This window comes from Citrus sinensis, chromosome 4, assembly GCF_022201045.2.
Source record: "Citrus sinensis cultivar Valencia sweet orange chromosome 4, DVS_A1.0, whole genome shotgun sequence".
Classification (NCBI taxonomy): Eukaryota; Viridiplantae; Streptophyta; class Magnoliopsida; order Sapindales; family Rutaceae; genus Citrus; species Citrus sinensis.
Window position 1 is genome coordinate 28,981,629 of NC_068559.1, and position 25,884 is coordinate 29,007,512.

Genomic DNA, 25,884 nt, shown 5'->3' on the forward strand with positions numbered 1-25,884 from the left:
GAATTTGTATAAATAATTTAAAAATTAAGATGCTACTTAGAGAACAGGAGGAGGGAAACAGACTTATGTCATATGCTCATCCTCTCAAAGCATTATTATCTCTGCTCTCCGTTTGTCAAAATTGTCGGCTTGTATAAAATAATGACAAAAACAAAATCCACGTAATAGACGTGAATCAAAATGAGACTTTATCTTCGATTTTATATCATGCAATTGTCAACTTCTCTGCAAATACATATGAAAAAGGGTCAAAGAGAAGAATTGTGTTAGACGAAACAAGTGGGGCCATCATGCAACAATCATTTTCCGGCGACACTGATATCACGTTGAATTTTTTTTATTAAATTATTTAATATCCGAAAATTATATTGGATTCAGACTAATTTAGATTCGAACCGATAAAATCATTAGAGTGGCCAAAAATTTTAACATATAAGCACTAATTTAAAAATTATTTATTATTTTCTCTCTTGTTGTCCATGGTTTAATTTTAATCTTTTTTCTTTTTTCTCCTCTACATTTCTCTTTTTAATAATATTTCTTCTTCTCTCTCGCTCTTTTTTTTTAATAGAATTTCAAAGATAATTTATATTTTTGAATTTTCAAAGACAATAAGAGGGTTTTATCAAAATAATAATAATAATAATAATAATAATGAAAGGAGTTTATAGTAAATCAATCAATTAGATTTGATCTTTTGTTGGCTGTGGTTAGTCTTCTATTTTTAAGTTGATTTTGCTACACTGGTTAAGTGGCGGTGTCTCAAAAATAGTAAGCTAATTTGGCCAATTTTGGACACAATTAATTGATTTAATGATCAATTTTTTCCACTAGCCATAATTTTTTTTTAATTTTTATTGAATATAAAGAATGAAGATTCAATGTTTATCTCTTTCTTCATCCCAATTATCCTAAGGTTTTAAAGATCTTATGCCACTTATCCGTTAGTGTTAATATATGATTACAATTTAACTATCTTTATTCTTAATTTGTTAACCACCAATTACTTAATGAATTTTTCTTTGGAAAAGATTAGATCATAATAGAATCTTAATCCATCTCACCTATTTAAATCACAAAGCTTCAATCATCAACGTTAGAAAGAAAATCTTGTTAAAAACTCATTAGAATTTAACTATCCTTATTTGAATTTGATTGAAGATGTACAAACACTAAAACAACTTACTCATCTTAAAATGTATTATTATGATTAAAAGTTTAAACCATAAATTAGTTATTTTGTTACTTTTTTTAGATTTTAACCGATTAGAAAAACTTTGCTTTATTTGTTTCTATCTCTTATGCCAAAAACAAAAATTCATTTTAATTCATAAAATTCAAATAAACAGAGTTATTAGAAACCTCTAGATGAATTTATAATTGGTTATTATTATTTAAGAAAATGCAACCAAAAAAAAAAAATGCATGGAGCCCACTACCACCGCACTCGACGCAATTGGATAATAAAGACATCGAAGAAACAAAATGATCAATAAAATGGGTGGCCTATGAATTATCGCCATGAAAGCTTAAACTCTGTGCTGAGTTTTACGTTCAGAGAAAGAGAGATGATGATGAGTGGAGAAGGAGAAGGGAAGGTGGTGTGCGTAACAGGAGCTTCAGGTTTCATAGCTTCATGGCTTGTCAAGCTTTTACTTCAACGTGGTTACACCGTCAACGCCACCGTTCGTGACCCAAGTCGGTCCCTTTCTCTCTCTGTTTCTCAATAACTTATTATGTTTTTATTTAATTATCCTTTTTTTTTTTATGTTAAAGTTTGGAACTTTCCTAAATTTTTTTCTGGTCTTTGTTGTTATCTGATTGGTATGTAATGTTTTGAGTTTTGCTATATTTGTAATTTGTAACTGTTGCTTCTGCTCTTTCACTTTAAAAGTAAGTATTTGGTTAAACACTCACTCGTGAGTTACGAGTTGGGACTTGGCTGTCTTCTGTTTCACACTCGTCCTTTAGCTTTAACTCCTTAATCAACACTCAAACGACTTATCAGTTACCAATGAGACTTTGACCAGTGGGAGAGTTCTTGCACTTGCAAATTGCAATAGTGAGAGTAAAGGTTTGAGCGTTTATAAAAGTATTATGAGGGTTTGTTTCAGTCATCCTTTAATTATCAAATAATTGAGAGGAGCCGCACGGATTTCATCCCAATTCTCGTAAATCAAAAGCACTTTCCTTCAACTATTTAGTCTTTCAACATTATAAGTCTGGCTAATTTTAATTTTCAATTATTCTAATGATCTTTTATCTAGTGTGAATATCTCTAATTTTATCGTGTATTCATGTTTGCTCTTTGTGTTGCATTATATGAATATTTTTGCTATTATCAAAAGATTTTAAGAACAAATTAAGTGATAACCTTTTTGTGTACATTGAAAAAGATATTTTTTATTGTATTACCTTGTTTTCAACACATGAAATCCGATCAAGGAGTCGTCAATGAGGACAATTGTGATAAAATAAATTTCTTATCAATGAATCTTATAATTGTGATGTTTCAAAATTGCATTATATTTTAAATAAAGTGCTAATCAGGTGTATGTGCTACTACACACCCCTTATGAAGCACAAATATGTGCATGGCAAGCTGCCAAGCTCCCACTTGGGGGTTTTCGGGTCCACAACACAGCTTCCCAAATAGGAGCTTGGCACATGTGTAGTCTCACACCTGATCATATTTGATTTTAAATGTGCCTTAAATCGATCGAAATCCTAACTATGTCCCTATATGTCTCCAACATCTAGGAGTAAATTTCTGAGCTATATGTATCAACAATACCAGTAGACCTTAGATTACACTATATTGGTAGATGCTGAACCCCCCCCGCCCCCCCCCCCCCCAACCCAAAAAAAAAGAGAGAAAAAAATTACTAGTTTATGTGTAAAACCCACAACCCGCAGATAGTCCTAGAACAAAACACTTTGGAGAACTTGAAGGGACTAAGGAAAGGCTTCATTTATTCAAGGCAAACTTGTTGGAAGAAGGAACTTTCGATTCTGCTGTTGATGGATGTGTTGGTGTTTTCCATGTAGCATCCCCTGTTGTTCTTTCGAGCAATAACCCACAGGTTTATAATCTCAATTACTTTCCATTAATTTAACTTTCATTAAATATGATTAAATTTTGATATTACAGTTCAAAAGAACTCTGTATGATAACTGCTTGGAACTTTCTTTCCATAATTCAGGCAGATATAGTTGAAACTGCTGTAAAGGGAACACTTAATGTTCTTAGATCTTGTGCAAAAGTGCATTCAATCAAGAGAGTAGTCTTAACCTCTTCCACGGCTGCAATGACACAAAATGGAAATCCTACGACCCCTGATGTAGTAATTGATGAAACTTGGTTTTCAAGTTCAGTTTTTTGCAAAGAGAATAAGGTGTGTAAATGTTTTAACTCACCTGTAGGATCGCAGCAAGATATTTACCTGTTAATCTACTTTAATTTTCTTTCAGAAGTGGTATCCTCTTGCAAAGACCTTAGCTGAAGAGGCTGCTTGGAAATTTGCAAGAGAGAATGGCATTGATTTGGTTGCAATAAATCCAGGAATAGTGATTGGTCCTTTCTTTCATCCAATCCTTAACTTTGGTGCAGACGTGATTCTGAACCTCATAAATGGTAATATTCAGCTACAATAGAGAAGTATGAATATCATTGATCATGCTCTTTCACACAATTTTATAAGTTTATTACAAAGAGGTTGAGGTTTTCTCAATGCAGGTGCTCAATCCTTCCCGAGCCCCTACAGATTCGTTGATATTAGAGATGTAGCATATGCACAAATTCAAGCTCTTGAGGTTCCTACAGCTAACGGAAGATATTTGTTAGTTGGAAGCGTGGTCCAGCTTTATGATATTCTAAAGTTTCTGCATGAACATTATCCTACTCTGCTGGTTGCTGGAAAGTATGTATCAGCAGCACTGTGTTTTTTGGTTGGCTTTTCATATAAGTTTTTTCTTTTGAAGAGTTTGCTTTTTCTAAGTACATAAAATAATATCTGTTTACTGATGGCAGATTTGATGCGAAGTATGAGCCCACATGCAAAGTTTCTCAAGAAAGAGCAAAAAGTTTAGGCATCAATTTTACGCCTTGGGAGGTTGGTGTTAGGGATACTGTTGAAAGCTTGAAGGAGAAGGGTTTCCTTAGTAGTTGAATGATGCAAAGTATTGAGAGTAGTTGCGTATTTGGTTTCTTTCGCCACCTCTAAAAAATTTGAACTTCTATTACTTTTTCAGCTGTGTTCAAATGATTGATAATCCACCCGATACAGCAATCATTGCAAAATCATATCATGCAAGACGTGACCAGGTGTTCATCAAGCTGTCCACAAGATCCTGGACTATTTATAGGAAATATTATTATTATACAATAGTGTGGCACATTTGAAAGCAAACAATTTGCTTTCATAGTAATATCTGCCAGTTTTATGATGATAAACTGCTGCATAATGTCAAGCTATGAGAGCCTAGTATAGTTAAGAAGATTCTAATTTGTAAATGTGTCGAGATAAATAATCTTCCTCCTTAGCACATCTAGAGCAAATCTAAAGCATTGTCTTAAAAGGTGAGAATTTAAGTGGTTTTGAAGACCTTCCGAAAACGAAATCATGGATATTTTACAAGCATGACAGTGCAATTAATGAAATTTTTGTTAAAAGACCCTAATTCAGGTTTTAAAAAAAAATACCTCATCACCTGAATGGCCTGCGACATCTTGCTTCGGCTTCTGTGTCTGTATATCCCGTACCTGAATTACATTAGTTTTGCCCCAGTGTCTGAGTTTTTCAAAATGCATGAGTTCAAACATTCCCCTGCCCTATAGAATTGCTAATGTTAGAGATTTCATATATGCGCACATTCAAGCTCAGCTCCTGAGATTCCTGCAGCTAATTGCAGATGCATTTTAGCGTTATTAAGTTCTGAAGATTTTGCGTGAATATTGCCCTTCTTTGAACCTCAGGAATAGTATGTTTCAGTAGCAGTGTTCATTTTAACTTGGCTTATTTATTTGATAACTTGTTCTTTAAGTAAAAGAAAACCATGTGTTTGTTCATGGGCCATGGCAGATTTTAAGATGCAAATATAAGCCAATAAGCCAGTCTCTAAGGAGAAAGCGAAATGCAATTGGGTGAAGTTTGTTATGTTTGTTTTGCCGGCAGGAATGAGATTGCAATGAGCAAATTGCAACTAAATAAGACAGAAACAATGTTAAACCTTCGTTAATTTACGAGCAAAAAGCAATTGGGAAATTACTCATTAAAAAAATCATCAGGGCCGCTCTGACAATTTAAAAAAAAAAAAAGAAGGAAAACTAAGGGGATGCTAGTCGGGATGCTTAAAAAATTAAATAGACAATGAAATGACCATGAACATGTCAAAGTATTTGGCTGCAGCTTCTAGAAGCTACATTTAGAAGTGTGTTGATGTAGCAAATGTTGAAGGGTTAGGCGCCAAGGAAGAAAAAGAAGGAAGAATGAAGAACATGTTGCAAAAGTTGATCTTGACAAATAATGGTTGGAACGCCAAAATGAAAGGAAGAAAAAGGTTTTGAAGAAGTCACGAGAAGAATAAAGAAAATATTAAAATAATAGCCGATTTTGGCTATATAAAGGAAGCTCCCATCTTTAGTTTTTGCATCCAATCTTTGGTTTCTCTTCTTCATTCAGAGATTGTTTGTTTGGGGGTGTATTTGAGAATTAGGTAAGAAAAAATTATTTTTGAAAGAGTGATTGTAATAATTTTTTACATAATAAATATTTTTTTTTAATTATCTTGTGACAACGACCGTAATTTTTTTTTAAATTTAAATTTTTTAACGTAAATTTTGTATTATTTAATTTTTTTTTATTAATTTATTACTTAATAAATTTCCTGGAGAAATCTTAGGAGGATACTCAATTTCCTAACAGAACATAAGCCATAAAATGCTCAAACTTTACCTTGACTTTTCTTTCGGCACAAATTCACAGTAAGAGAAAGAGATGATGAGTGGAGAAGGAGAAGAGAAGGTGGTTTGTGTAACTGGAGCTTCAGGTTTCGTAGCTTCATGGCTTGTCAAGCTTTTACTTCAACGGGGTTACACTGTCAAAGCCACTGTTCGTGACCCAAGTCAGTATCTCTTTCTCACAGCAGTTTTCTTTTCTTTTTTCCTTTTTTCTTTTTTCTGTTTTTTAACTCTCTTTATCTATCCATGGAGTCGGAGATTTGTCACGTGGTGCATCTGACCCAACAAGATTTTTTCTTCTGTTCATGATTTTTGAGGATCTAATAAAATTTGGCGTTCTTAATATTTGATGGTGAAGATTTATTTGCTGTTATTTTTCTCTTTAAGCCTTTAAGGCATCATTTTTAAGAATGGAAGAGTTTTCAAATTACTCTTCAGGATATTCTATCATCTAATTAATGAATATTACCACATTTAAAGATTAAGATGCTACTTAAAAAATGTAGCATTTGTCCTTCCTAAATTTTATTTTTAGCAGTGGACTGTTAGGCTTCTTATAAATTTGAAGCAGAGCAACTAAATAATTGGTAGACACCCACTTGATGGCTAATATTTACCGACCACCCAACCACTTATAATTGACAACAGTGAAGAGAATATCATTTCTATTAGTTCGTTTTTTCCTTGTGTTTGTATATTTATTTATGTTCTCCCTCAGAATTAAGGCCGTTGATAATTTTGAATTATAAATGACTGTAATTAATTCTCCTGGCACTCAAAATATTTTCCACTTTCAGAAATAGATTCAATATACTGGTAAACCTCATTGGACGTACGAGTTCTGATATTATATGTACCCCATAGATAGCCCCAAGACAGAACACTTGCGGGAACTTGATGGAGCAACGGAAAGGCTCCATTTATTCAAGGCAAACTTGTTGGAAGAAGGATCTTTTGATTCAGCAGTTGATGGATGTGATGGTGTTTTCCATACAGCATCCCCTGTGATTTTCTCGAGCGATAACCCTCAGGTTTTTCTCATTAAGTTAAAACATTTGTTTTAGCTTTCCTGCAATATAATTGATGGTACAGTTCAATGCAATTGTCTCTGTCCGTATGATAGCTGCTTTCAAATTCTCTTGCAATATTTTCAGGCAGATATTGTTGATCCAGCAGTCATGGGAACACTTAATGTTCTTAGATCATGTGCAAAAGTCCATTCAATCAAGAGAGTAGTCTTAACCTCTTCTATTGGTGCAATGTTACTAAATGAAACTCCTATGACCCCTGATGTCGTAATTGATGAAACCTGGTTTTCAAATCCAGTTCTTTGCAAGGAGAATAAAGTGTGTAAATTGAATTTTACGATTTCTTAGTATTTACGTCATGCTGTTAGATTTCTTTAAATTTTCTTTTCTTCTCTCTTTACCCATTAGCTTTCTTTCAGGAGTGGTATTCTCTTGCAAAGACCTTAGCTGAAGAGGCTGCTTGGAAGTTTGCAAAAGAGAATGGCATTGATTTGGTTGCAATACATCCAGGAACAGTGATTGGTCCTTTCTTTCAGCCAATCCTTAATTTTGGTGCAGAGGTGATTCTGAACCTCATAAATGGTAATATATATTCAGCTGCCATACAGGACAGGATTATGATTTATGAATAATGGTTGATATTTTCTCTTCCCACACCATTTGGTTTTTAACAAGTCAATTACAAAGGCTGAGGTTTTAATTTTGAATGATCAGGTGATCAATCCTTCGCTTTCCCTTACATATTTGTTGAAATTAGAGATGTTGTGTATGCACATATTCGAGCTCTTGAGGTTCCCAAGGCTAGTGGCAGATATTTGTTAGCTGGAAGTGTAGCACAGCATTCTGATATTCTCAAGTTTCTGCGTGAACATTATCCTACACTGCTGCGTTCTGGGAAGTATGTTCAGTAGCATTATATTCATAACTATTATAACTTACAAGTATGCCTTTTTCCCAGTAACATAAACATAAGACAAAACGTATATCTGTTTACTAATGGCAGATTGGAAGAGAAGTACCAGCCAACAATTAAGGTTTCTCAAGAGAGAGCAAAAAGTTTAGGCATCAATTTTACGCCTTGGGAGGTTGGAGTTAGGGGCTGTATTGAAAGCTTAATGGAGAAGGGCTTCCTTTCCTGAATTTGCTGCTGAATGATGCAAAGCATTTGCCAATTGCCACTGGAAATAAATGTATTCATGCACCACCTATTCTGAACACCTCATATATTTTCAGCTGCATGTGTGTATTGGCTTATAGCTAATTTACATACACCCTTTATTCGTGTTTATATTACTGAGAGGCTTGTTAACTATTTGTGCACTAAGATGGATTTTAGTTACAATACATAATTATTTTGACCGGGCTAGTATAATAATAAAGTTTTATTTAATATAATAATTTTTTATTTATAATTATATCTTGAATGTTTGTTAAGAATAATAATAATAAACTTAATCAAACAAGATTGAAAATGTTAGGAGTCCTGATATTTGAATCTCAATTTGACTCTCAAAATTATGTGTTTTAGACAATAAACATAATAATTTGTAAAATTATAATTCTATCATCTAGTAGATGAATATTATATTAGTTGAGAGAGTCAAGTTATCATAACAAGCAAAACCAAGATTAAAATGAGTCAAATTTATTTTTAAATAAAGGATAAGGCCTGGTAAAACACAAGGATGACTAAACTATACCCTTTCCATAGAGATTGAAAAAATAACATTTAACCATCTTCTCCATTTTACAATGCTTTATCGCTTGAACAAGAGTAATTGGATGGAAAACTTCAGGGAACAAAACAAGAAAAGAATCATTAAAAGATAAAAGCCAAGTCTTACGTGTAAGATTCCACAATCTCTTCTTCATATTTAGTATGCAATTCTTCCAAAAACCGACACAAGTAACATTGCCACTAGGGATGGCAAAAATCCCAACGGGGACGGGTATCTTCGGGGATTTTTCCTATTCGGGGAGGATATGTGGATAATTTCATACCCAATTTCTTATTCGGGGAAGGAACGGGAAAATTTTTTTACCCAATTTTTTATTCGGGGAGGGGACGGGGATGAGGTGGAATCCCCATCCCCTACCCATTTTCCCATTTTAATTTTTAATTTAATTTTTATTTTTTAAAATTACTAGTAAATAAATAATAAAATTTAAATTATAAAATTATAAGTATTGGTAAAAATAAAAAATATCAAAATATTTATATTATTAAACTTTTAGGCCTAATTAACTAATTAAAGTCCTAAATTTTTATTTATGACATTAAAAAGACCAGACAGATTCTATTAGCCCAAAACTTTTGTTTTAATTTTAATATTCATTAAATATTTTAAACTTAAATCTATTTTTTATTTATTTTTCGATGTTATAATTGCCCACAACAAATCACACTTTTAATATCTAATCTAATCTAATATTTGCTCTTGATTTGCTTCGACTTAACTATTGTGCTGTAAAGGGAATAGTCCACATTTATAAAGTGCCCACGCCACCATTGAAAAGTTAATTTTGAATCTAAATTTGATTTTATTTGTAATAATTTTGTATTAGATTATTTATTTGTTCATGATAATTTGTATCCCTTGTATGTTGCGTTACTTACTAATTTAATGTATGTGACTTTTGTAATGGATATTAATATAAGATATATTCGAACTTTACTTTTATTTGAATTTTTTTATTTTAATATGATTAACTCAAAATTAAAAATAAAAAAATATATTAATTATTCGGGGATCGGGGACCCTCGAGGATCTCCCGTTATTATTCGGGGAGAGGATGAAAATTCTCTTAAATAATTTTAACGGGAATGGAGAGGAAACGGGGACATATATAAAATATTAAAGATGAATACGGAGAGATTGGTCTCCTCCCCTCCCCATTGCCATCCCTAACTGCCACTACTAAGTTGTAAAGTCCCAACTTTAGTCCAGAAACGCACATAGCAACACATCTAAGTTGTAAAGTCCAAATATAAAAAGTTGATTTGTTGTCGTACAAGAAAGTCTTGCAGTGCACAGTCATCACCAATTTTATTTTATAAATCAAGAGTTTCAGTTTCTTAGTCAATGAAAAAACATTTAACTTTTTTTTAAGTCTGTTATACACAGATATTACTGATATTATATTAAATATTATAATTAATATTTATAATCATATTATATAATTAGGACTATCATTATACATTGACACACTGAAGTATATACCTAAATATTTTAAACATTTTCTAATATTTTAGGTTTAAATCTCCTCTAATATTTGAGGGGTGTCTGCTCCACTCATATTTTTTAAGGAAGTGACTATTTTCACTCAATTAATTAATAATTAAAAAAAAATAAAAATTAACCTTCATAATATTTTTATAGAGGCTCGAACTCTTACACTCAATATTATAAGTGTAAAGCTTCTTTCATTGGACGAAAGGTGAATTGGTGAAAAAACACTTGACTTGATTGTCAGTTAGTTTGTCATTTTTTTCAAGAAACAAGTAACTTGATTGTCAGTTAGTTTGTCATTTTTTTCAAGAAACAAGATAAACTCAAAAGAAAAATCGTTAATTGCTTCATGTTTTTCACTAAACCGGCACGTGAGTTGTCTTGCTTTTTGTTTGGTTCTTTTATAGTTTGTTTATCAAATTCAATTACATTACAAATATATATATATGCGCGCTTGGTCACTGTGTCATCTTCACCGGAATAGTCAAAGGACAGACATAAACCATGTCCAGTTTGAATCTTCTTTTCTTCGTTTTAATTTTCACTGCATTGCCGCATCCATTTGTATCAAAACTAGAAGGAATAGATGTTTTACTTGACCGTTTGGATTCTAAACGGGTAAATTCATCAGTTCAAGAGTCAGCAGCTAAAGCTGTATTGCAGAGATTGCTACCTACCCATGTAAACAGCTTTCACTTCAAAATTGTCTCAAAGGTATTTCCTTTACCTTAAATGGTTCGGTGTTTCTTCTTTTAAAAATTAATTTGTTATTTTTTCAGTTTTCAGCTTATGCACGACTTTTTTTTCATCTGGCTGAGATTCGATTTTAAGAAATGGGATAATTTCTGCTTGGTGCCCACTTGATTATATGTTATGTTGTGTTTACGTTTGTTTTGATCATTCAAATTTGACCTGGGTTGATTGAATGATTGTTGTTATATACTTGCTTCACCTTAATTGTAGTTAACAGTTAACTTTTCTGGATAGAGGGTAGACTCAGACAACTCCTTTCTTTCTATGGCCAAACAGAGCATGATCAGTGGGACAGGACAGTGTGTGTTCCGAGGCTCATTTTGTGTTTTGTGTCTTTTCAAATTTAAACTTGGCTTTATCTGTTTTGATTTATTGCATATTATCATCTCTGTATCATTTCCTTTCAGTAACAGTGCATCTATAACTTTTGTTTTTGTTCCCTCCTGCTCAGATTGATCTGTTTGATTACTCTGATAAATAAGCGAGCATTGAAAATTTCAGAAATGGATTTTTAGGCCATAATTGCTAGCAATAGTTCATTGTTAGACAGGAAGTAGTATAGCTTCACTGTTCCTTATATCCATGTTGTGTGTGTGTTTTCCCATCATTTATATATAATGATGATAACTATCTGCTCTTCCAAATATCAGGATGTTTGTGGAGGATCCAGCTGCTTTTTAATAGATAATTACAAACGAACTAGCCAGAATGAGCCTGAAATAACGTATGTGATATTCACTCTCATTGAAAAATGTAGAGCAGATGGTATTTTTCAGTTCTCAACTCCGAACCAGTTGACATGTTTACTTAAATAGAGTGTATCTACACCATTATATCATCTTTAGATCTGTAATGGACATGTTTTCCTTTGCTTGCATCCTATATGTGAGAAGGGATGACAATATCTTTTGTTACGAAAAATAATGATGTGTGTTGAGTATTTGTGAACTTGTTGTTTGTTATCTTTATCTCTTAGGATTAAAGGAACCACAGCAGTTGAAATTACATCTGGCCTCCATTGGTATATCAAGTATTGGTGTGGCGCTCATGTTTCATGGGAGAAGACTGGTGGCTTTCAGATTGCATCTGTTCCCAAGCCAGGATCACTTCCTCATGTAACAGATGGTGGTGTGAAGATTCAACGGCCAGTACCATGGAACTATTACCAAAATGTTGTTACATCCAGTTGTAAGATGTCTTTCAGTGATCTCTGCTAACTAATTATTGGTCCAATCTGATATGTTGTGAAAAATGTCAGAGTCTAGATATATACTGATCAAGTTGATCTTAAGATAACAAGTATTTCTTATGTGGTTCTTTCATAGTATGAATTTAGTATGTATGGGTACGCTAACCATTATTATAAGTACTAATTTTGTAAACTTGGTACAAGATAGCCTATTGATACAACAAAAATACTGACTACTTTAGCCTCTATACACTTGTAGAATGCCTTCTCTTCATATCTAGAGTTTCCAGTACCCTCATCTTTAATAAAAGTTAAGTTTTAATCAGTGATGAACCTGAAAAAATATGATAAAAAGTGAAATACAGATTTTTACATTAGCTGATTTGATGGAGAATGCAAGTATGTTATCACAACATTATTCTGTGCAGACTCATACGTTTGGTGGGAGTGGGAGAGATGGGAAAAAGAGATAGACTGGATGGCTCTTCAAGGGATTAACCTGCCTTTGGCATTCAATGGGCAAGAAGCCATTTGGCAAAAAGTTTTTATGGTGAGCAATTATGCCATACTTATAGATCTTGATAAATCCTTGAATATGTCTTATTGGTATTTTTGTTGGTTTCAGAACTTTAATGTTACTATGGAAGATTTGAATGATTTCTTCAGTGGACCTGCGTTCCTAGCTTGGGCCCGCATGGGAAACTTACATGGGTACATAACTCTTACTGTTCCACATGTTTTCCTGATTATATAAACAGTGAAGGAAATGGTAGCATGATGATGTTATTCTTTAATTTAAAACCTTCATTTCGACTATATTGCATATTTCCCCTTCATGTTGAATCAGACTTTTCTTCACTGCCCTGTTGTAGAGGTATAGCAAATTCATTTCAATGGACTCAACTTATTAGGTTTCCTTCTTGTAACCTACTATCATTTTGCAGATGGGGTGGGCCTTTAGCACAAAATTGGTTAAATCAACAACTAGTTTTGCAAAAGAAGATAGTATCTCGGATGCTAGAGCTGGGGATGACTCCAGGTATGCTTGAGTCTCCTAATGGAATAACATTTTTTTGTTATGTGCATGCAACGTGATTTATGACCACGACATCCTCTGATACTATTGATATGTATTTCCTCCATAAGCATTGGATTGAGAAAACAATTAAAGTTATCTTTCTCAATTCGATGATGTAGCTGATAAAAAATAATGTCTTCTATGTTCTAGTGCTGCCATCATTCGCTGGAAATGTTCCAGCAGCATTAAAGAAGATTTTTCCTTCAGCAAATATTACCAGACTTGGAGACTGGTATTTCATCTCTCTTGGTTTATAAGTATGATTCATCATACTGTTGTATTACTTCAGATGGACATTAACTTCTGTTAAGTTGATTTATTTACATCATTTATGATGCATCAGACTAAATCATGTGCGGGTTTGTTCTTCATCCCCTTGTTGGCGTTTTTCCCCTTTCCATATATGTTATTGTTAAGTATGTAGCTTCATTTTTCAATTTTCTTGTTCCTATAGGAACACTGTCGATCGTAATCCTCGATGGTGCTGTACTTACCTTCTTGATCCTACTGATCCATTGTTTGTTGAAATTGGAGAGGCTTTTATAAAGCAACAAATTGCAGGTGTGCTTTCTACCTTAGTTGTTCTCTCAGGATAACCTTGGTTAACCTTGAAGTATGATGTCAAGAGACCAACAAAGATCCTCTTTCTCTTCTTTGTTCTTCTTTTCCACAACACACCCCACTATGCTGGATATGTATGTCTTATTACTAGCATATGCAGTATCTTTTTCTTAACACATTTTAATTTACCCTTTTTCGGCTTTGTTTTCATATATTTCAGAATATGGGGACGTGACTGACATCTACAACTGGTATTTTTCCTCATTTTCATATAAACAATATATATCTTGCCATTATGGAGTAGACAATTAAATCATTAATCCTCTTATGAACAATGCTGGTTGGAGGCACCAATTCACTGGTATTTCACAGGTTGACATGAAGTGCAAATTGCAGCCCAGAATAGCTAACATGAGTTAGTTTCATCTTTAATGCAGTGATACATTCAATGAAAATACTCCACCTACGAATGATACAAATTATATTTCATCACTTGGAGCTGCAGTGTATAAAGCCATGTCCGAGGGTGATAAAGATGCTGTGTGGTTAATGCAAGTATGGACCTCATTTCTTCCATATGCGTCATTTTTGTATTCTCCATAAAACTTTGTCATTCTTCTCACCTGCATAAATAAGGGCTTCTCACAAGTTCATTGATGTGCAGGGCTGGCTCTTTTACTCAGACTCTGCTTTTTGGAAGCCACCACAAATGAAAGTATGAATTTGTATATCAAATAATAAAATAATTTTTAAGGGTGTAAACAAATTAATCTCATCAAGTCTTAAATTATTTATGATTAGGTCACTTCGGTAGAACTGCCGGTTATTTGCGTATTTCAATTTCTTTACCTGAAAACTGGTGATATTTTAGGCACTCTTGCATTCTGTTCCACTTGGGAAAATGATAGTTCTTGATCTATTTGCCGAAGTCAAACCAATTTGGAGAACTTCCTCTCAGTTTTATGGTGCCCCCTATGTATGGTAACCATTTTTTTTCCCTCTAGACTTCCAAATTCTTTCATCATCAATGAGATTTTTAATCTTCAATGCTCTCTTATAACTCATTTGATATCATCCTTCAAATATTTGGCGTTTGATTTCGTAATTAAATTTGTCCATCACTGATCAAATTTGAATATGTATCAGGTGTATGTTGCATAATTTTGGGGGAAATATTGAAATTTATGGCATATTAGATTCTATTGCTTCAGGTCCTGTTGATGCTCGTGTCAGTGAAAATTCAACAATGGTATGTTGAGTCTTGTGTGTGAAAATTCAGTATTTTTGTTTCAAAAGCAGCATAACATTTAACATTAAAAGCATTTATGCCATAAAAGGAACAACCAAAAATCAGAAGCAATCTTTTTGTTGTTATTTATATATAAATGTATATATTCTGCACTCTATACTACTCAAGAAAATCTTTGCTTGTAATGTATTAAAGTTGTTGTTGCGCTAAGAGTTATACAAACCTTGATTTTGAATATAAAAAACTACATGTCAAGGGTAAAATAGGGAAAAAAATATTGTTGTGTCAACTTCACTAGTTCTTGAAGGACAAAATCATTCGTGTGAGATCAAGTTCAAAGTATTCATAGACAAAGTTCATCAAGTTAGGGACAAGCATCAATGATACTAGCTTAAGTGATCTTTCTTACTGCATTTCTTGTAAAACTAGAATGATTAAATGTGTGGATGATTAAGCATTTAAAAGCTCAAGTTATTATCTTGATCGTGGCATTTAAATTATCTTTGTTTTTATATTTTAAAGTTTCTAAACTTAAAAGAAAAATAGAAATTAAGTGTTTTTATCAAAAAGATTGTTTTCAAGCATATGGACTAATTTGAAAAATTTTAAATATTTTGAAATCATACAAGTATTGTTGAAATTCTGGAAAAGGACCTATTTGAAAAGTTTTGGGCCAATATGTAGTTTGAGATGTGATTTTAGACAGATTTGGGGCCAAAATATAAAATTTTAAAAATTGAGAAATCAGCCAAGCGGTTGTCCACTCGTCCGCATCAAACATTGGAGATCATCCGCTAGTCTTCAATGGTAACATGCAATGTCAGCAAGCGTTATCTGCTTCATAATTACTAGTGATACGTTTGCACACAGAATGCCTTATTTTAAAAGATTAACAGCTAGTTTCTTGATCTATCTATAAAAAGCAAATTCTAACTCGATTTCACAACCTTTTAAACTAAAACTTGATCATTCTAAGCATACTTGAGCATTTGTTTGCTTACCTACTTTCATTAATTCATTATTGTGCTATAACTTGCTTTTATATTCTTGTGAGGATCATTTCTGTCTTTAAAATTTAGAGATTGTGTGGGAAATATTCGGGTAAAGAGGTGTGGGATCATCTCAAGATTTTAAAGTTTATGGGCACCTTTGAAGTCAGTTTTACTCATTTTGAAGCCTTAGGATATAAGGCTTGGTTAGTGAAATCCTCAAGCTTGAATTGCTTGGAAGTGTAGACATAGACGGGTTTACCGAACCACATAAAACTCGCTGTGTTCGTTTTTTATACTCTCATCTCTTTATATGGATTGTTGTAGTTATTATTTTTGGATTTTGGTGGCTAGAGTTGTAGGATTGTGATATTATTGGAGAAATTTTTTAAAAACCCAATTCCACCCCCCTCCCCACCCCTCACTGGGGTTGTTTGGCTAGAAGTATGGTTGTCCTTTCTGGTACATTCACACCCTTTCTCTGGGGGCAGATTTCTTCTTTTAACTTATAATAATGGCTTCATGCAGGTTGGTGTTGGCATGTGCATGGAGGGAATAGAGCAGAATCCAGTTGTTTATGAGTTAATGTCTGAAATGGCATTCCGCAATGAAAAAGTTCAAGTCTTGGTAATAATAGATTTCCAATATTGAATACTTGAAGTACGTTAACTGGCTGTATAATTGACTTAAACTTCATTGCTGTTGTAGGAATGGCTAAAGACATATGCCCATAGGCGCTATGGTAAAGCAGTTCCTGAAGTTGAGGCTACTTGGGAAATTCTTTATCACACGGTTTACAATTGCACGGATGGAATTGCTGTATGTTATTTATTAATTGATTTGCTGGGGCTTCTCTCCTATCATTTTATTTACGCTAAAAAGATGTTTTGAAAATAGAACCTAGTGTTGATGGATATGGCCTTCCATCTGAATTCCAAGTATAATGAATTTTTTTATTTTGCAGGACCACAACACAGATTTCATTGTTAAATTTCCAGATTGGGATCCATCACTACATTCTGGATCTGCCATATCAAAACGAGACCAGATGCATGCACTCCACGTCTTACCAGGACCCAGAAGATTCTTATCTGAAGAAAACTCTGACATGCCTCAGGCACATTTATGGTATTCTAATCAGGAGTTAATCAAGGGTTTAAAACTATTCTTGAATGCTGGTAATGCTCTAGCTGGAAGCGCCACATATAGGTAAAATGTCAGACTTAATCTGCATAATTATGCCATTTTCTTCTATTCTAATTTGATGCATTAAACGGCATCTGAGTTCCTGCAGTAAACAAATGATACCAATGAGTGTGACACAATGTTTCTGAAATTAGTTCTTCTCCTACTGTTGTGCAATTAAAATTTTTGTTTTCTAGTATGTTTCTTAATATGTTAGATTCAAAACCTAACGAGTCAAGTAAGAAAGTTATAATACAATGGGTACTGCTTCAACCTGCAATTACAATTCTATTGCAAATTTACCCTGAAGATGAGATACATTTTAATGAAATGAAATTCTCAACAATTTGGCGAGCAGTCTTAATGACACAAGATTAATGTTTCATGACAGATATGACTTGGTTGACATAACAAGGCAGGCACTGTCAAAGCTAGCAAACCAAGTATACATGGATGCAGTGATTGCTTTTCAGCATAAGGATGCCAGTGCTTTTAATATTCATAGCCAAAAGTTTCTTCAGCTCATAAAGGATATTGATGAGCTACTTGCTTCCAATGACAATTTTCTTCTTGGAACATGGCTTGAAAGTGCAAAAAAATTGGCGACAAATCCTAGTGAAATGATTCAGGTCAGAACAGCTTCTATTTTTCTGCTATATTACTCAAATGAATGAATCCTTAATTCCGAATATTGTGGTCTGCAGCACATTTTTCCCCTTTAACCATCTGATTTATCTTTTAGTAAGCACGTTATTTTCATCTAACTTTTGTATCATCCTTGTTGATTTTTTTTTTTTATTTAAAAAAAAAATTCCTTCAGTACGAGTACAACGCAAGGACACAAGTGACAATGTGGTATGACACCAACATTACTACACAGAGCAAGCTTCATGATTACGGTAACTTTACTGCTGAGATAATGTTTGTGTTATGGTTACCCCAGTGCTTCATTGTTTTTATAACATGAAATATATCTTCACCCTTTTCAGCAAACAAATTCTGGAGTGGATTATTAGTAGACTACTATCTTCCCCGAGCTTCTACGTATTTCGATTATATGTCTAAAAGCTTGAGAGAGAAGTCTGAATTCCAGGTGGACAGATGGAGGCAACAATGGGTCTTTATTTCAATCAGTTGGCAATCAAATTGGAAAACAGGTACGAAAAATTACCCAATAAGAGCCAAAGGAGATTCTATTGCTATTGCTAAAGTATTGTATGATAAATATTTTGGTCAGCAATTAATCAAGTGAGCTCACCACAATGGGTAGAGAATGACTGAACAATTCGTTATAGAGTTGTTTGTAATAAAATCATTCTCAATTATTAATCTGATATAGAAATAATTAAATAACTAATCTAGTCATGTAAGAGTATCCAACAAGTACTTGCGAAAACATCAACATCTGGAGTATTGCAGATTTCAGAAACCAGATAAGTTGCAAATAGTTATTTCATGTATCCTAAGTACTAGAAATCTACAATACAAATATGAAGTAACTCGATTTCCCGTATCTCATTCTTATGCCGACAACCAAACCATTTTTACGTGTGCCTTAAAAGAAATCATGTTTCCCCTTATCCAATGCTGTAGCAGCTGCACTTTCGAAGAGAGATACATGCAGCTTTTCCGCATGTTCTTTCTGATCACTCACATTCTTGACACCGTTGCCCCTGCCCCATCCCCGTCCCCAGCATTCTGCTTTACAGATGGCTTCGAAAGCTCAATCTCTGGAGTCAAACCCATCTGGCCCTGTGTCTTGTTGGTCATAATTTCATCGTCATCATTATCAACAACCAATTTTGGTCCATATAGTCATAATATTGCTTCTGGAATTCCAAGCTTGCCACTAAGATATAACTGTTTAGGAATATCACATTTATGAAGACTTGACATCGCTTCTGTCTGTGTCAAAGTCAATGCTAACAATGGCTCCAACAAAAAGTTCTGAGTCTCGCTATTATTTCTTTCATTGTCCTTCCTTATTTTTTCAACTACAGCTTTTCCCGTGTCTATACCTGTAAAATCGATAAACAAACGTGCACTCAGTATACATAGGATCCCATTGATATAGGTTCCAAGTCTAATGTAAACAAGAAAAGTTTCGAGTCACAAAAACAGTCTACACATACCTGCAAGATATCCACCGTGAACGTAACCATTGAATCTTTCACTTGTATGTTCACCAGTAAAGAAAATTCCTCCCACGGGAGCCTGAAACAGTATAACAATGTTAAAACTGAACCAAAAAAAAAAAAATTGTTAAAACAGTATAAATTCAATGAGATGAGTAAGAAATGATTACCCTAATACTATTAACAAGTTGATTATCAGAGATGATGGGGTAATTGCTGTAGCTGCCGCGTTGGAACCTATTGTTCCACCAACGGGGCACAAGAATATCAGTGGCATTAGGTATATCGGGCCCAAACATGTCCTGAAGAACCTCCATAGCTTCTTTTAATGTCTCTTCATCAGGTTGTGCCTCGACACGTTTTGATTCGCCGTTAGTCAACGTCACAACTAGGATATTTGAACCGGGGTACGCATTCTCCATGTGCTGATGACATTGATAACATAGAGTTCGATTAAAATGTCATAGTCACCAGTCCAATATATTTTATTTGACGTAATGTAAGGAAAGAATCTGCGTTGATAACATAATATTCATCTATACATTATCATCTACCACAAATAAGTAGAGAAATTGTTTAATATTTGACAGGTTTGAAAATTGATTCCAAATGTAGATTTTAAATAAGAATAATGGGTTGTGAGAATATCATTTTGTAGCTTAGTTAGTGCAACAAATATTGCCAGCTTTTGAGAATATTCTCCATAAGAAGTAAAGCAACTAATATATTACTAGTATTTTCATCAAAATCATACCCACAGAAAAAATAAAAAATAAAAAGAGTCAGTTATGATCAATCAAAGAAACAAAATCTTTGGGAAACTTCGCCGTATGAAACAAAAGATCAAATAATTTTCATCAATTAACCGTTTAATGATTGAACACTAAGTACGAATAATTTTGTTAAGAATGATTTTGACAAGTCTGAGAATAGAGATCAGATTATCAGATCATGAATTCAAATAATATCCCAATTCGGTGTACCAAAACTATTTGTCCAATAAACAATTTTGCCAGCGCTTCTGTAACACATGGATACGACGCATGTGACATCACATTGTATAAGCAACAAAAACTAATTTATCGAAAAGGTTAAAATCATATTACGCCTGAGACTCAGGGCAAATAGACACATTGGCAATTATCAAAAACCTATTTCCTGAAGATACTATAATAATTGACGAGTGTGATTGACATTTATGGGCAATAATTACAAGTTTAGAAATAAAACTAACCTGCCAAAACGTGTAGTAGCCTCTTCGCTCGTGGGCATAGATGAAAAATTCTTTTTCAGGGCTACAAGGCCAGAACTTACACGGGAACTTGAGAAAAATCTTTGTGTACACCATAACATCACACTTCTCTATGGCTTCCGTTTTCCATTTCTGCTTTAAAAAAAAAAAAAAACAAAAATCCATGTCAAATAATTTATTGAATTTTCATCAAAAAGTAAAGTGCGTTTGCTTGTTTGTTTTTTTATTTTTTCCTTCTTCTCTCTTTCTTTCTTTTTTATTATTATTATTATTATTATTATTATTATTTTGGTCATATTCTATCTATCAAGTATCAACCTATGAGCCACTCGGCCTTTGGCCGAGTGGTGAGAGCTGCTGCTCTCCAAGTTCGAACCCCCACAATGCATGTGGGGTGTTTCCTTCCTCAAATAAAATTGAGTGAAGGCAGTCTGCTTTCTTGTCCCAGTGCGAGGAGTAGACATCCCTCGAATATTTGAGAGGGTTAAAATCTGGGCAGCGCTCCATTAGCTTTGATGTATGTTGATCTCAGTTATTGTCTGATTTATATATATCAGTTATATTCTCATGTAATATGAGTTATAATCTGAATAATAGTCTCATGTAATAAAAAAAAAAAAAAATATCAACCTATGTATAAACGTAAAACCACAGGCAAGGGTTAATTTGAAGTGTACAGATAACTTCAGTCATTAATTTCCAAGAAAGTCTACTATAAAATAAACAGCTGTCATAGTACTTATAAATGCAAAACGCCAACTCTATACGGTACCAAAATAAAAGAAATCACATCCAATCCGTCAATCAGTGGACTGGATTACAAAATCCTGTGGGATCGAACGAATCATAAATAGACAGCCTCGACAATTTATAATATATATATTGCTTTGAGTCAGCAATTGGCAATTGGTGGACTGGCAAGTAGTAGGGCCTCTAATAAGTCCTTAACTGCCTTATAAAGATAAAGTAAATCTGACTTCATTTAATTTGATGGTATTTAATATTTGTGGGTCACACTGTGACTGTGCACAACAAGTAAATGAATCCTAAAGCCTGGAGGAGAGGGTCAAGATTCTTCGATTAATTTAATGCATTCATAAATTGAGAGAAAGGGGAAACTAGGTGGAGAGGAGACGTACGGGCAAGGGGGGCTTGAAGGAAATGAGGTCACTTTGAAGAACGCCAATGCTAGCTGACAAAATCACGTAATTAGCTTCGTAAACGCAACCATCCTCTGTTTTCACTGTTACGCCGTTTCTCGAGTGCTGTAATTCCCTCACAACCTGCCACAAATCCATGCATAAAATCATCGTCATATCACATAAAACCATTTTTATCAAAGAATTTAAATTTATTGCAATTATAAAACAGTTTCAGATGAGACTTTCAATTTTTCATTTTGATAGCATTTCTTAAGTATCTGAGCGGTCAAAGCAAGGGAAAGTGTGCATAATTCAGAAATCAGACGCAGAAATGGGAAAATATTAATTGAAGGAGAATCTGTGCAGAGCCAGAGGTGCATAGCATATAGAGCCCATGGCCACATTAAATGGTATTGGTAGGCTTCTACTAATAATTTAAGCAAAGTAAATATCTCAACTGATTCAATTGAGTTTTGAAATTTTGGGCAAATGAGGTAAACAACCTTAATTACAAGCAACCATATAATAATAAATGGGAGAAAATGACAAGACAGTGGATTTGCATGTTCATCATATATACATATGTAAGTGTATGAAATATGATGATATGACGTCTCACCTCGTGAGTTTTGTTCTGTTCTTTGGTCACCATGGGCAGTAAGCAAAACAAAGAACATGGGGCCATGTGTTTTTTTTTTTAAAAAAAAAAACTACTAGTCAAAAGTGCTTTTCTGTTAAGGAGATTCATGATTGAAAAATCAAATATGTTTGTAGAGTCAAATTGTCACCCTCCCTACTGGGGTCATCGTTCCTCACTCATCAATACAACTTTCATTTCTTGGTTCCAAACATTCAAAAATCATTACAATCTTGACAGATAATGAAATGGAACTAAAACTCCTCATCGAACAGGATTTGACCCGATAAATCTTCTGAGAAAACACAATAAAGGTAAAAAGTGATTTTTGAAAAATGTCATTATCTGCAAACTCCCAAAAGTAGGTCAATCGATCCAAACAAGAAGTTTGCGATTAGTATTTTTTTTTTTTTCCATCCTCTTTTTTCTCAAACTTTCTTTAATTAACTTGGTTTCTGTTCATGTGTGTTCATCTTAGTCCCATGATTGGCTAATAATTTAACAAAACAGACAAACTAGAAGAGAAAACAAATAAAATAACAACAAACAAAGAATAAAGATTTACCTTGTTGAGCTTGAGACGATTATCCAAGATTTTGCCATCAGAAGTAGAAAGAAACTCTTCAGCCATTTTGTAAAGTAAATGAGCATACCCTCTCTCATCGGCTACCAAAAACTCCCTCTCCCCAAAATCTACATACGTCGATATTGGCTCAACTTCTGTACTCGAGAAAACACCATTAATGATCACTCATAAAAATAACAACAACATTTTCTGAGCAACCAAACAGAGAAATTTAAAAAAAATTGAAAAAAAAAATTGTACAGACTAACCTGCCATCTCAAAATCATGAAGTATGAAGTCAATAGCGAGCTCTAAGGGTGTCTTTGGCGAACTAAACAACCAAAAAATATAATTAATCTTCTTTTTCTTTTTCTTTTTGATTTGTGTATCAAATCATTGGAGTTATTGAAAAAAAAAATAGCATATTCATATCGCATAGAGTACGTTGTTGGTCTGAACTCTGTGATTAATGGTGACATAAAAAGTTAAACAAAAGAAACTCACGATGGCAGTTCCGTGGCAGCTTTAATAACTTCACCGATATTACTGTTAGTAGCTTCTAAATTCTTAAGATTGGCAATCGCCGATTCCACCGCCTTCTTGTACGAATCCGCCGCTACTCCGCTCGGAATAATCTTCCCACTAAAGTATAATCGTAAACATTTTTTTTAATTATTGTGAAGAAACATATAAAATTGATGTGACAAAATGTTGCTAAATTTTGGAACAGAAAAGACTGGCAAATGTCACTGTACGGAAACCGAAACAAAGAAAACGGCGTCGTTCAGTTGCAAAAATCTTCAACTGACTCTCTGCACATGGCGGTAATTAACTAACTGAAGAAGTTAAAATTGAAATTAAAATAAATAAAGAAAAAAGAACCTGCGATCATAGATATTATAACGAGCATTGGTATAGTCGGAGAAGCAGGTTCGGAGGCCGGATTTGGAGGCGAGTTCCCAGACCGGATTGGACTCTTTGCCACCAACGCCGGCGATCCAACCGGCACCGAGCTCCACCGACACGCCTCCGAATTTCTCGTTACGGACTCTCCCGCCTATTCTATCCGACGCTTCCAATATCAGTATGTCTTCTATTCCATTCTCCGCCAAAATCTTCCCAGCCGAAATTCCTAGTATTAATTTCAAACAACCACCACCAAAAAAACGGCACCGTAAAAACCACGGCAAAAATAAAAAAATAATAAAGTGTGGAAAAATGTTTGTTTGCGAATGTATACCGGAGACACCGGCGCCGATGATGATGACGGATGAGCGAGAAGTTGAGTCCATGCGATTGCGAGATGTATAGGCTTGCTTAATTTGCGTTTTGCTATTTCTATTGTCGTGAGTGATTTAAATAGCGGGAGTAGTCGGTTTTCATATATATATATATATACATATATTATTAACTGACGCGTGATTAGGAGTTTAGGTCGATAAGGGCATATTAGTCATTTAAAGAGGGTACTTTTGGAATTGCTATTAAGATTTGAGTGGGGCCAATAAATTTCTCATTATGCCTTTTTTGAATTAAAAATTTTATTGTAAAAATATAATTTGATCAATTACTTATTTGACTTCACTTTTCCTCCCTCATCTCCTTCTTTTATATCAAAATTTATTATGATACACGAAGTAAATATTATATTTAACAAACGAAATTGTTCAAAAATTAACAAAATTCAAGCCTATTGCAATCTAAACAAAGTGAAAAGATCAATGCCCATCATGTAAAATTATTTATAAAAAAGAAGTTCTTGTACCACTTTAAATTTATTATAATTTTTTTTTTCAAATCTCAGATGCACAAACTCTAAATAATAATAATAATAATAGATAAACCTAAGATGTTATAATGAAAACTAAGAGAATGACAACGTGTTGATTGGGCAATAAATACTTAAAAAAAATTGAAAGAGAGAGAAACTAGTTTAGTTTTTAACCATTATTATAGCATAGAGAGATAGTAGTTAATCAAGGGTAATTTTATGATTTTTGAGAATTAATGAATAAAAATAATATGTTATCATATGACGATTATTTTAATTAAAAGAAAGTGGGCGTTGAAAGAAAATTAATAGGTTTAAATGGCCCCACCTTAAAATTTGAGGCAGAGATAATCACGTTTGTAAAATTTAGTAACTTAAAACTGAACTTTCACTGTTTATTTTAACTATAAATCAACAAATAGACTAATAAAATATATTTGATTCTAATTATTTTTCTTACGCCTACGGTTCAATGTTTTTCTATTGTATTACGAGCTATCAGAGTCACATGGTCAATTATTAACCTTTCCCTATATTGTATGGATATGTTATATCACTAAATTGCAATACTCACACTAACAGAAAAAAGAAGAAGCAATTTTCAATATATTGAAATCTATGTTCTTTTGGATTATATATGTGCATGTACGTAATGAAAACATGTATTATTATTATTATTATGATAAAGTGAGGATAATAATAATAGAGAAAAAAACACATATTTTTATGTATTAATAGATAAGAAAAAATACAATCTCTAACATATTAAAATATGTGTGTTTTTTTTTTACATAAGTTAGTCATGTGTAACTCACATTAACTAAAAATTAATTTTTTAATCATTTAATTGTTGGTTGTTAAACAATTAAGGAATTATGAGGCTACTTAACAACTGCCATAGTATGTACGTAGCAACGTGAGGAATGCAATTGAAATTCTTGACGGATGTCGGCAATGTTGATATTAATCATCTTTATCACTTCTTTATAAATCTAATCCATATATATATATATATATATATATATATCAGTCTTCTTATCAAAACGTGAGAGCCATTAGATTTTTATCCAAACTTAAAAGGATGCAAATGTTTTGCGGGTTTGTGATTACATCACATTGACTTTTTGACAGCCCGGCTTAGCCACTAAAAAAATCATTAAT

At 33.4% G+C, this 25,884-nt stretch overlaps 3 protein-coding genes across 6 annotated transcripts; 2 read left to right on the forward strand and 1 right to left on the reverse strand.

The window, feature by feature from the left end:
• Positions 1 to 1,422: 1,422 nt before the first annotated feature.
• LOC102629110 (phenylacetaldehyde reductase-like) lies at positions 1,423 to 8,385 on the forward strand. Of its 2 annotated transcripts, XM_006482857.4 has the most exons (12): positions 1,423 to 1,698; positions 2,917 to 3,083; positions 3,204 to 3,395; positions 3,472 to 3,634; positions 3,737 to 3,922; positions 4,027 to 4,112; positions 5,997 to 6,123; positions 6,824 to 6,990; positions 7,114 to 7,305; positions 7,407 to 7,569; positions 7,702 to 7,885; positions 7,991 to 8,385. In XM_006482857.4, the coding sequence occupies exons 1-12, from the start codon at positions 1,509 to 1,511 to the stop codon at positions 8,124 to 8,126; spliced, it is 1,953 nt and encodes a 650-aa protein (XP_006482920.1). In that variant the 5' UTR covers positions 1,423 to 1,508; the 3' UTR covers positions 8,127 to 8,385. The 2 variants fall into 2 exon arrangements, with proteins under 2 accessions (XP_006482920.1, XP_006482919.1); XM_006482856.4 differs by lacking the exons at positions 1,423 to 1,698; positions 2,917 to 3,083; positions 3,204 to 3,395; ... (1 more) ...; positions 3,737 to 3,922; positions 4,027 to 4,112 and adding an exon at positions 5,556 to 5,715 and having other exon boundaries at positions 5,985 to 6,123.
• Positions 8,386 to 10,484: 2,099 nt separating this feature from the next.
• On the forward strand, positions 10,485 to 18,574 carry LOC102628553 (alpha-N-acetylglucosaminidase). 2 transcript variants are annotated; one of them, XM_006482853.4, is made up of 19 exons: positions 10,485 to 10,931; positions 11,621 to 11,694; positions 11,947 to 12,158; positions 12,588 to 12,709; positions 12,785 to 12,870; positions 13,104 to 13,198; positions 13,388 to 13,469; positions 13,692 to 13,798; positions 14,019 to 14,049; positions 14,236 to 14,353; positions 14,463 to 14,513; positions 14,670 to 14,779; positions 14,945 to 15,047; positions 16,565 to 16,663; positions 16,745 to 16,855; positions 17,001 to 17,245; positions 17,613 to 17,850; positions 18,042 to 18,120; positions 18,211 to 18,574. In XM_006482853.4, the coding sequence occupies exons 1-19, from the start codon at positions 10,722 to 10,724 to the stop codon at positions 18,471 to 18,473; spliced, it is 2,436 nt and encodes an 811-aa protein (XP_006482916.1). In that variant the 5' UTR covers positions 10,485 to 10,721; the 3' UTR covers positions 18,474 to 18,574. The 2 variants fall into 2 exon arrangements, with proteins under 2 accessions (XP_006482916.1, XP_052295430.1); XM_052439470.1 differs by lacking the exon at positions 11,621 to 11,694 and having other exon boundaries at positions 10,784 to 10,931.
• Positions 18,575 to 18,608: 34 nt separating this feature from the next.
• LOC102628850 (polyamine oxidase 1) lies at positions 18,609 to 24,348 on the reverse strand. 2 transcript variants are annotated; one of them, XM_006482854.3, is made up of 10 exons: positions 24,193 to 24,348; positions 23,835 to 24,084; positions 23,457 to 23,594; positions 23,222 to 23,283; positions 22,953 to 23,107; positions 21,748 to 21,891; positions 20,591 to 20,740; positions 19,527 to 19,781; positions 19,354 to 19,435; positions 18,609 to 19,239 (listed from the first exon to the last, which is right to left on the reverse strand). In XM_006482854.3, the coding sequence occupies exons 1-10, from the start codon at positions 24,242 to 24,244 to the stop codon at positions 19,037 to 19,039; spliced, it is 1,491 nt and encodes a 496-aa protein (XP_006482917.1). In that variant the 5' UTR covers positions 24,245 to 24,348; the 3' UTR covers positions 18,609 to 19,036. The 2 variants fall into 2 exon arrangements, with proteins under 2 accessions (XP_006482917.1, XP_024956636.1); XM_025100868.2 differs by having other exon boundaries at positions 20,591 to 20,743.
• Positions 24,349 to 25,884: the final 1,536 nt, after the last annotated feature.